Source organism: Orbicella faveolata, unplaced genomic scaffold, assembly GCF_042242905.1.
Source record: "Orbicella faveolata isolate gen_17 unplaced genomic scaffold, um_ofav_v1 contig_26, whole genome shotgun sequence".
Lineage (NCBI taxonomy): Eukaryota > Metazoa > Cnidaria > Anthozoa > Scleractinia > Merulinidae > Orbicella > Orbicella faveolata.
Genome location: NW_028301554.1, coordinates 7,213,629 through 7,225,370, shown reverse-complemented (window position 1 = coordinate 7,225,370; position 11,742 = coordinate 7,213,629). Strand labels below are relative to the sequence as shown.

The 11,742-nt window shown below is 38.6% G+C and overlaps 2 protein-coding genes across 2 annotated transcripts; both read right to left on the bottom strand.

Annotated features, from left to right (window-relative positions):
* Nucleotides 1–5,514: 5,514 nt before the first annotated feature.
* LOC149107915 (uncharacterized) lies at nt 5,515–7,808 on the bottom strand. Its single transcript, XM_089295958.1, has one exon. It carries the CDS (start codon nt 7,468–7,470, stop codon nt 6,118–6,120), a length of 1,353 nt encoding a protein of 450 aa, XP_089152084.1. The 5' UTR covers nt 7,471–7,808; the 3' UTR covers nt 5,515–6,117.
* Nucleotides 7,809–10,101: 2,293 nt separating this feature from the next.
* Nucleotides 10,102–11,127, bottom strand: LOC149107914 (adenosine receptor A3-like). The gene has a single exon (XM_089296160.1). It carries the CDS (start codon nt 11,125–11,127, stop codon nt 10,102–10,104), a length of 1,026 nt encoding a protein of 341 aa, XP_089152286.1.
* Nucleotides 11,128–11,742: the final 615 nt, after the last annotated feature.

Sequence of the window (11,742 nt, the reverse complement as noted above, 5' to 3'; positions counted from 1 at the left end):
AAACGAAGAGCTAAAAAAAAACGGAATTCGATGGTGCATTTTGCAAGAAATACAAACTTCTAATCGATAGATTTTCTTCATATTTTTAGGTAATAGCATGATCGTGTCAATTGTAATGCCATGCATCTTATCCAAATGTAACTTTGTTTGTTTGGTACTCTATTAGCGAATACTTAACTACTGCTTGTACTCTGAATGTGATAATCAACCACAAAATTCCCTTCACCAGATAATCCAAAAAATAATTTAATTCATCTGTTCAATTCACGAATTTGCTCACAGAGCACTTTGATATTACTAAGCGCGCACTCGATGCATGACGCGCTTGAGAATTTGCGTGCGTGTTAAGGATGCGCAGAAACAATTAGCAAGAACGTCCTTAAAGTGCCTATGAAGTGAAATTTTCTCCTCTTTTTTTCCCCTAAAATATTGAAGTCTATGTTTCTCTGATTGGTAATGTTCGATTTTGGGCTTCGGAAAAGCGCGCAATAATTTTTTTCCTGCTTCGAAGTTGGGCAATTCAAGTAAGAAATGTGCGACATTCCGCGCGCGGTCAAAATAGGCAAATTAGGACCGTTGACGTCATAAGGTGTGTAAAACTTTCCAGCCATCACAGCAGCTGAGAGAAACAAGCGAAAGAATGCCGGGAAGTTTTCTGTTATCGGAGGGCCTGTTTTGGTGAGCTGTAAAAACACCACTTACACGCAAGGCGTTGTCATACATATGTTTCCGAAGGACGACGTCAAAAGGGCACAAGGTTTCTGATTTTTTCGGAGACATTGGCCCAAATTCTCTTCCTCATCTAATTTTGACCAACCGTAAAATTATTCAGCGAAATAATAAACATGCCATGCCTTTTTGCCTTAAACTGGTTGGAAATTTGTTAAATAGAAGTTTACATGTTACATGGTCCTGAACCAAATTAAATATTTCTTGTAGTTTAATTGTGGTTAGAGGCGTTGTACAAACGGACTTAAGGTTATTCCTCAGAATTCCATTGCGCCTCCCTACTACGCACGATTTTTGCGTCATTAGCGCGTGCACATACACAACATATACAAAATGGTGGCTATTGCTATTAAATGTAAGGATCACCTTTTTTCTAGGCAGTGAAAATAGAAAATGAGAGCATAGCTAGCGTTTGGAAAAGATAATATGTGCTCTCAAGAACACTGCGTGCTTGGAACATATTGAAACGCCATCAAATTACTCCTTACAATTGCTGTAGTGCATTCATTGATGTTTTTCTCACTTAACTTTCTCCCTTTTTTTCTGCTCTCAAAATGCGTTAAGTGGATGGTTCAAATGTAAACGTTTCTGAAAGGAGATAGTTTAAGGAATTATGGGGTTTATTGAAGGTCCTCCTGCTCCTAAACGAATACCGGAACCCTCCTTTTTTATTTCAAAATGTAAATACTCTTGAAGTAGGCAGCTAACAGGTGAAGTTTGAAAGAAAATTGATTGCGAGTTCTATTTCAATGAAATTACCGTAAGAGACAAAATATGCGTGTAAACAAATTTATGTAGAACGCTTCCCTGATCACGGAACATATGTTTCGCTTTACAATTCAAAAGCGTCTCATCTACAACATCAACTCAGAATTTCTAAACTTTGGTATCCAGAACTTCTTAATTAAACTTCAGCTGTACATGTAGGAGACTGTTGTCTGTTCGTAAAGTTCTGAGCTCTGTCTCCGGAGTCTTGTTACTTCTTCTATTAATATTTAGCATGTTTGGCGCCGCTGGTTTTCTTAAACAGCACAAAACCAGGGCTTTTCTAAACTCAGGTATTCTTAATGCGTACACAACTGGATTTGCAAACAAATTGGAGTAATTTATAACGTTCACCAGGTCATAAAATTTCCACGGTATTTGGACATCAAAGACATAGATTAAACAGTTGAAAATAACTAAAGGGATCCAGGACAGTAAAGCAAGAATAGACACAAATAGCAAGGTCTTTGTTAAGCGTTTGTTTGCGAGTCTCTGTTTTGCTGTTGTGAAGCGATATTTCCGCGTCGAAACTTTTTCCAAATGCTGATGTTACTGCCACATATGATGAATATTATAATCAAGACGTATGGCATCCAATAATACATAGACTGACGTTTTAATGAAAACAAGAGGGCGGTGACGACGACAGTCAGTGCCCACACAGTAAAAATAATAATATGGTATGCTCGCATTGACAGTGTTCGGTACTTAAACGGTCAGTAAATGGCGTAAAATCTCTCAGCAGATATGAAAGCTGCAGAAATTAACGACGCCTGCGACAAAAAGGTATCAACGATTGCATAGAAAATTGACAAAGACATCGACCAACCACCTTTCCAAAGTTCAAAACTGTAACCAACGATGTAAATGTAGAGCGGTAGGGACATAGTTCCTAACATCAGGTCAGCAAACGCCATATTGATGACTAGAAACTACTGCAAACTACTGCAAACAGAACAATGGTGAGCAAGCTTCCTACAACAATAAATACAAATATCAAAATAAATGCGGTGCACAATGCGATGCCTTCTGCCTTGGAAGGAACAATTCTTGATGAACCAGTTGCGTTCTCTGAGCTATTTGTAGCTGCTTCTGTTCTCATCATATTTCAGTTTCACTGAACGATTGAAACGTCGATTAAACTTTGCCGATAACAACGTATCGTTACTTGATGAGGGAAACAGGAGTTCTGTAAACCGCAATATATCAGAATGAGGAGGGAGTGACAGATCATGACCAAATTTGTAGCTTTTGGACCGTTTTAAGACCAATCATCGTGGACTTATCTTTCACATGACATATCTCAGTTGACTTAAAACTGACGCAGCCTGTGAAGACATATTTTAAAGAAAAGTTTTAGAATGATTATATTGCCATAATTCGTGACTAAGATGCTTCATCCATCAAGAAGCTTGCATCATGTTCCTCAGATTTGATGGGTTGATCAACGGAAGCATCTGTTGTGTTTTTTTTTTTTTTTTTCTCTTAATTTTGAGGTAAAGGTTTCAAATGATGATTAGTATGTTTTGCGTCAATTTATTTCCTTAAAACAGTGAATGAGTATGCTTGTTGTTCATATACTCCATGGTGGTTTTACGGAAAAGTTTGTAAAGACCTGACGGTTATCTCAAAGGTGTGTAAATAGTTCACTTTAATAAAACTGCACAATTAATTTCCTCAAGCATTAAGCAGGAAGTTAGTTGTAAAAAATAGTCTGAGAAGGTTAATTTTGACAAAAGCAAGGTGTAAGTGCTGTATCGTGACGAGGAAACAGCCTTTGCGCAAAACCGTGGGCGTTTACCTAACAACGTTTGACGGCACCGAGTGGCACATTGTCAACTTTTTCCTTGATGTACGCCAATTATTAATGGTTAACCAATCAAAAGTCCACAGCTTTTATGAACTGTTCTTACTAGACTGAATTTGAATTTCTTCAAATGGTTAGAAACTATTGGCTTAAAAAACCCACTATGAATAAATTTTTGCAAAAAAATGCAATGGAAGTCCTTAATCAAAATAGCCCTCATTTCTGAGGACTAAATTATCCTGACTTTCGTGTTCTTTTGCAAGAATTTAAAATTCCTAATGAGTTTGGTACGCAACTTAACATTAAAGGAATTAGTGCTCGGCTACCGTGAAAAACGGTAGTATATTTGTTTAAATTTACATGGAAACGTCACAGAACTGCATTTTGAGACAGGTTCTTACTTAAATTCTGGGGATATTGTGAATTTTCATCTGCACTTCCGCGGATTTGTAAGTCTCATTCTATTTTATTTTATTAGCCAATTATTCTTTGAGTTAAAAAGGAAGGCAGAAGAGCCTAATAAACAGCTGGGTAAGTCATTGATAATTTAATACATGTAGTTGCTTGGTTTGTGTGGATACTTCCTTTTTATAGTTCATGGAGTTCTTCAGTAATCCATTGAAATTAGGGGTCTTCGACGTTTTTCTGTTTTAAAAATACATGTATAAAGTGATTTACATCTCTAGAGAGATTTATAGGTGAAATCAGGAGATATATCCACCAGACCTACTGTGGCTTTTTAATTTTACTTTGTTCGAAAATTGCCATTTGCGACAAGGTAATCATCGATATTTAGTCTCTGACGGCGCACGAAATTAAAAATATCAATTTGAAAGGGAGATGTTTGCCTTCTGAACTTTACAAAAGAATAAGGAACAGAATCATATTTACTCAATGTCTCGTTTGATATTGAATTTCCAAGAGGTATTTATCTTCTTGGACAACCATACCTTACAGCTTAAGAGGCTGTCCGTATAAGAACCGACCACTCGATTTTCGGCCGAAAACAGAATTGCTTCAAATTTTCTGTGTGAGACAGTTAGTCCATATGATAAACAAAAATAGCAATAATTTGGCTTTAAGTGCTATTTTTCAATATTCCTGGCGACGATTTCCGAGTACGGTCCAAAACCGTAAAACCGTTCTGTTTCGAGTCAAATTTAGGCGTTGCGCGGAAGGAGCTGAAAAATTACGCTTTTACTCAAATACAATAAAACTTAGATATGATTTTATTTCATGTTTTTCTTTCGATTAACGGTAAAATATTGAAAATCGGGCTGAAGAAAAATTAATTATGATTTTTTGAAATTGCCGTACAGAAGGCCTTCGCAAAATTTTAGCGGGCATGTTGCTGGTTGAAGGAGTGTTTCTCAAAAGTATAACGTGACTTGGAGCCCTGACCAATATCCATGTCTAGTACTAGGGCTAGTGTACCGAGAACTGGAAAAAAAACTTTGGGCACTAACCTTTTGGAACTACAGGAGTTTGATCAACATAGCTAATTTCAGACGTGAAAGCTTGCCTGACACAATTTCGCACCGATTATTGTTCTTAAGTTCCCCATATAAATTCTTAAGTGTCATTGTCAGAGAAAACCGGGCAGTACCAAAAGATCGAGGTCGGCCGTTTACATTCATCTTTTCACAGTATAAAAGCTATCCGAAAAGATTAACAACCATGACATTTGCCGAGGTAGGTGTTCGTTTTTCTTCGAGATATCGCCACATCGCGATTTTGGCCCTCAAGCGGTCTAAAATGATCGAAATTTCGGACAACTTTAGATGAGCCTAAAAGGTACTTCCTACAAACTCCAGAAACTCTTATTTTCATGAGATGATATTTGTTTCCTTATTAGTTGATTGAGAAATATTAGCGGTCTTTCGCATTAATTCTACGGTTTTCACGAGGTGCCAAATATCGCCGCCGAATCGCTAATGAGCGTGACCCAAATTTTACCCATTTTCAGCGAGTCGTTTTTCAAAAGTGCGGCAGTTCATTTCCACGGAAAAACATTTTTGTGATGGTCTTTTGCACTGTTATCAATATACAGTTTAGTTAAAAATTGGTATCGACAGGCAAAAAATAGTTAGCTGGACTGCAGAATAGAGTTTTTAAGCTCTGACATCGTTATTAACCTATGTAAACATTTCAAACTTGCCAAATCCTTACCGTTATTTAGGCTAAATTTTTCCGCGAAAATTCTATTTTTTATATTTTGGTAAATCATGGATAACAATCGCAGAAAGTAGGTATAAGGGAATATTCTTCGCTAAAAATTTGGCGGGAAATATTTCTGACTAATGATTTTTTTTGGACTTTGCGAGACCAATTACTCCGATTTGCATGTAGATACCAATTTCAACTAAACCGGATATTGATTTCATCGGACAAAGGATTCTATCACACACATCCTTTCCGTACTGTGGCTCGGAAGTCATACTGCGCGACAGTAAGACCAACTCGTTTCCCACCATCTCTTACGGCCACCAAGAGGAAGTTGTTGTGGTAACAGCCTGCTACGTCACTCCTAAGACTCCCTCGGATAATCTGGGGATGATCCTTTTTTTACAACCTCCAGTCTGTTTTCAATGATTGATCGAGCAGACTGCATACCAGTCCTGCTGGCACGAATCAAAGATATGCGCATATGATTTCAGCTCAACCTTCCCAGTGCTAGCATTTTTAGTTATGACCGTTGATATGTGCCAGTTAAGGCCTCGTTTTCCATACCAATCGGACTGCTTCTCACGATATCTAACTTGAAGAAATTTCATGGCCCCGTCCATTATTAGGATAGCTGACGTGTCGTCGGCTGATCATGATCTAAGTGCATCTTGTTTATCCTCTTCCTGGTTTATCGAACGAATAACGTGGGCTTTCCACAGCAAGATGTCTGACTTTGCGCGGTCAAAATCATATAGCAGATCCTCTCGTTGTTCTGAGCTGTAAGGTGTCCAGGATGACCCTTCGAACTCCAGTCTGACATCCTGCAGTACATTCTTCATCCCTTGGCAGTCATCGCAACTGAATGCGTGTTCATGAGAGCAGGGTTGCTGGAAATCGGCTTCGACAGGATCACTGGGCGCAAAATGTCGACAGTGGTCAGCGCAAGTAGAATCATGTGGCTGGCAATGTACGCGGAAGTCAGTCTTGAGATAGCGTTTTGCATCTCTGAGCTTTCTACGAACATCAAGACACCACTGTTTCTCCATTCGTCCTTTCTCAAGAGTTTCAACCAGTGTCTCAAGAGTCTGAAATCCCGCCGCGTCATCAGCTGCGGTATTGTACAAGCCCTGGAGCGACTTACGCCGATATGCGTCTCGAACCTCCAGGATTTTGAACAAAGTTGACCTACTCAGTGGTTCGTGACATTGTTCTTTACAATACTCCAAGTATTGTTCAATCATTGTAGATCTGGTCACTGTCCTCACAACATTAGGCATCTCTATTCTGTCGCCACTTTCGAGGATTAGTATTTTACTACCATAAGAAACGTCTTGATAGAAGTACAGTCTATTTGTAAATTCCACAAAGTGATCGACCTTACTCATGTCGAGACGTACGCGGGGCTTGGTTGTAACTTCAGGGGTTGTACCAGGGCCGCTTAGATTAGCATGAGAGCGGGCTTGCTTTATTTCCCATGTGGATAGTTTTCCGTATGGTTGGTGAATTTTTTGCAGCATGCTCATGGGATATCTATATGCGTAAAGGCTTAGTATCTGTCTCTTTAAATTCTTAGTCTTAGCGTTCTTGTATGCAGTCATAAGTACCACTAGATCACCAGGTGGTAAACCGTCAAACTTTTCTCTTTGTGTAGACTGAGCCATGGACTTGAGGAGCTCCTCGCCACCTCCAGGTGCTATTGCACTAGACACTAGCAAACAGTCTTCACTAGCCTTTTGTACAACATTCAACTGTTCTGCTTTGCTCAAGTTGTTCAAGGGGGTTTTCAGTTGGGAGATAAGAGGCTCACGTCTTGTTTCTTGTGCAGTGAGATTTGCAATCGTGTCCATAGCTGAGTTATACACACCAACGGTATCTGTAACTAAGGGTGTTGGAGGAGACGCGGCATCTGTTCCCGGAGTCCAGCATGGAGTCGAGACGATATTCTGAGGTATTGGAGGCTCACGGAATGGGGTCGAGGTAACAAGGAGGCCGATGGTTTCCATGGCAGCCTGTTTGGCAAGTCTATGAAAATGTAAAAGCAAGTGTATTTGTCAAGTCACGTCACGCTATTAACAAAGGTGACAGTAATAGTGATTTTTCACTCATTCTTTTTCGAAACGGATTGCACTCGATACATACGTTTGATGGGATGTCTTGTCTTCAGGTTCCATGGGGTACAGCCAGTCTGTTTTTTGAGCAACGTCTTCACTGTGTTGCTTCCTGCACGTTGTGCAGATTGCTAGTATAACAAAAATAAATGTTTATAAACTTGCTCATAAGGGTTTGTAAATTACCAAAAACCTGTGGCATGAAGATCACACGATTACATACCACGCCCACCTGCCCCCATCCAAAACGAAAAAACTCGTAAATTCTAACCAACCATCCGGAAGTTGTATTGCTAACCAACCTTCTAAAAAAATGAGCAAGTTTTGTTAATGTTGCTGTTTTGAATTTTGTTTAATATTCATATTCAGAACAAACTATGTTTCATTGCGGTAGGGTGTCCGATAATCTCCCAACTAGGCGCCACAAACACACTCGTGGAATGGCTCATGGGAAAATGAAGTCTGTATTACCGTTAGGGCATTCAAACGTAAACAATATGCAGTGGTTACAAAATAAAATCTTCAAAGCTAAAACGATGAAAGATGAGTCAACGAAGAAAAACTATCCTAGTAATATTTTGTATAAGTGAATCCGTTGTGTTAATAATTTCAAATGTTACCAACGTTTTCACAAAACTTAACCCTTCAATAGGCATTTAAAACCGCCACAAAGATAAACGAAAAGCTAAAAAGAACGAAATTCGATGGTGCATTTTGCAAAAAATTCAAACTTCTAATCGATAGATTTTCTTCATATTTTTAGGTAATAGCATGATCGTGTCAATTGTAATGCCATGCATCTTATCCAAATGTAACTTTGTTTGTTTGGTACTTTATTAGCGAATACTGAACTACTGCTTGTACTCTAAATGTGAAAATCAACCACAAAATTCCCTTCACCAGATAATCCAAAAATAATTTAATTCATCTGTTAAATTCACGAGTTTGCTCCCAGAGCGCTTTGATATTACTGAGCGCACACTCGATGCATGACGTGGCTTGTGAATTTGCGTGCGTGGTAAGGATGCGCAGAAACAATTAGCGCGAACGTCCTTAAAGTGCCTATGAAGTTAAATTTTTCCCCACTTGTTTTATCCTAAAATATTTCAGTCTATGTTTCTCTGACTGGTTTTTTTTTTTTGATTTTGGGCTTCGGACAAGCGCGCAATAATTTTTTTCCTGCTTCGAAGTTGGGTAATTCAAATAAAAAATGTTCGACATTGCGCGTGCGGTCAAAATATGCAAATTAGGACCGTTGACGTCATAAGGTGTGTAAAACTTTCCAGCCATCACAGCAACTGAGAGAAACAAGCGAAAGAATGCCGGGAAGTTTTCTGTTATCGGAGGGCCTGTTTTGGTGAGCTATGAAAACACCACTTACACGCAAGGCATTGTCATACATATGTTTCCGAAAGATGGCGTCAAAAGGGCACAAGGTTTCTGATTTTTTCGAAGACATTGGCCCAAATTCTCTTCCTCATCTAATTTTGACCAACCGCAAAATTATTCAGTGGAATAATAAACATCTCATGCCTTATGGCCTTAAATGGGTTGGAAATTTGTTAAATAGTAGTTTACATGTTACGTGGTCCTGAACCAAGTTAAATATTCCTTGTAGTTTAGCTGTGGTTAGAGGCGGTGCTCAAACGGAGTTAAGGTTATTCCTCAGAATTGCACTGCGCATCCCTACTACGCACGATTTTTGCGTCATTAGCGCGCGCTCACGAGCGCGTGCACAAACACAGCATATACAAAATGGTGGCTACTGTTAAACCAAACGATTTTTCATTTAGTTTGAATGCAGGGATCACCCTTTTTGGTCTTTGAACGGTAAGACAATTCTGATGGGTGCATCAGGATAGGATACATTCTCAGTAACTTTCATTTCAATAAAATGTCTCATGGTGTTCTCTAAAAGGGTTTTGGGATAATGCAGGCGAGCAAAAACCATTTTAAGACGTTCACTTTCTTGATGGAAGAACTGCCAATTCGAGGAGAGTTTGAACTCACCGTTTAACATTGTCTTCAGTAGAGAATTTTTATACCTTATGTCAACATGGCTTTGGTATAAACATTCTCTACTGAAGACAATGTTAAACCGTGCGTTCAAAATCTCCTCGAATTGGCAGTTCTTCCATCAAGAAGCTATTTACTTAATTATTTCTTGCATCGTAAATATCCTAGAGTTTTAGTCAGTGTCTCATTAGCATTCTTATAATCGATTGTATATGTTTGGGCGTGTGCAAAAATTTTACTTCATTTTCAACTTGAAAATGACCGTCGAACGGTCGAAACGTCCTTGCTTTTTAACGTTAACTTTTAAGCAAAATTTAAATGCTCTTGAAATAAGCAGCCAACAGGTAAAGTTCGAAAAAAACTTTATTGCGAGTTCTATTTCAATGAAATTACCGTAAGAGACAAAATATGCGTGTAAACAAATTTATGTAGAACGCTTCCCTGATCACGGAACATATGTTTCGCTTTACAATTTAAGAGCGTCTAATCTACAACATCAACTCAGAGTTTCTAAAGTTTGGTATCCAGAACTTCTTGATTAAACTTCAGCTGTACATGTAGGAGACTGTTGTCTGTTCGTAAAGTTCTGAGCTCTGTCTCCGGAGTCTTGTTACTTCTTCTATTAATATTTAGCATGTTTGGCGCCGCTGGTTTTCTTAAACAGCACAAAACCAGGGCTTTTCTAAACTCAAGTATTCTTAATGCGTACACAACTGGATTTGCAAACGAATTGGAGTAATTTATAACGTTCACCAAGGCATAAAATTTCCACGGTATTTGGACATCATACACGAAAATTAAACAGTTGAAAATAACTAAAGGGATCCAGGACAGCAAAGCAAGAATAGACACAAATAGCAAGGTCTTTGTTAAGCGTTTGTTTCTCGAGTCTCTGTTTTCCTGTTGTGAAGCGATATTTCCGTGTCGAAACTTTCTCCAAATGCCGATGTTACTGCCACATATGATGAATGTTATAATCATGACGTATGGCATCCAATAATACATATAATGTTTGAATGAAAACAAGAGAAGTGTTGCAGTGAAGAGGGCGGCGATAAGGAGAGTCAGTGCCCACACACTAAAAATAATAATACGGTATGCTCGCTTTGGCAGTGTTCGGTGCTTAAACGGCCAGTAAATTGCGTAAAATCTCTCACCAGATATGAAAGCTGCAGAAATTAAGGACAAATTCGAGAAAAAGATATCAATGATCGCGAAGAAAATGGACAAAGACATCGACCAACCACCGTTCCAAAGTTGAAAACGTCTCCCAAAACTGTAAATGTAGATAGGTAGCGACAGGATTCCTATCATCAGGTCAGCAAACGCCATATTGATGACTAGAAACAAACTTCTCTTCCGAAGGCTCCTGTCTGCTGCAAACAGAACAATGGTGAGCAAGTTTCCTACAACAATAAACACAAATGTCAAAATAAATGCGGCGCACAATGCAATGCTTTCTGCCTTGGAAGGATCAATTCTTGATGAACCAGTCGTGTTCACTGAGCTATTTGTAGCTGCTTCTGTTCTCATCATATTTCAGTTTCACTGAACGATTGAAACGTCGATTAAACTTTGCCGATAATAACGTATCGTTACTTGATGGGAAAAATAGGAGTTCTCCAAACCGCAATATATGAGAAAGACGAGCGAGTGACAGATCATGACCAAATTTGTAGTTTTTTGACCGTTTTAAGGCCAATCATCGTGGACTTATCTTTCACATGACATGTCTCAGTTGACTTAAAACTGACTTAAAAAAAAGAAAGTTTTGGAATGATTATATCGCCATAATTCGTGACTAAGATGCGTCATCGATCAAGAAGCTTATATCATGTTCCTCAAATTTGACGGGTTGATCAGCACAGAAGCATCTGCTGTGTTTCTTTTTCTCTTGATTTTTAAGCAAAGGTTTCAAATGGTGGTTAGCATGTTTTGCTTCAATTTATTTCCTTAAAACAGTGAATGAGTAAGCTTGTTGTTCATATAGTCCATGGTGGCTTTGCGGAAAAGTTTGTAAAGAACTGACGGTTATCTCAAACGTGTGTAAATAGTTCCCTTTAATAAACCTGCACAATTAATTTCCCCAAGCATTAAGTAGGAAGTTGATTGTAAAAGATAGTTTGAGAAGGTTAATTTTGACAGAAAGCA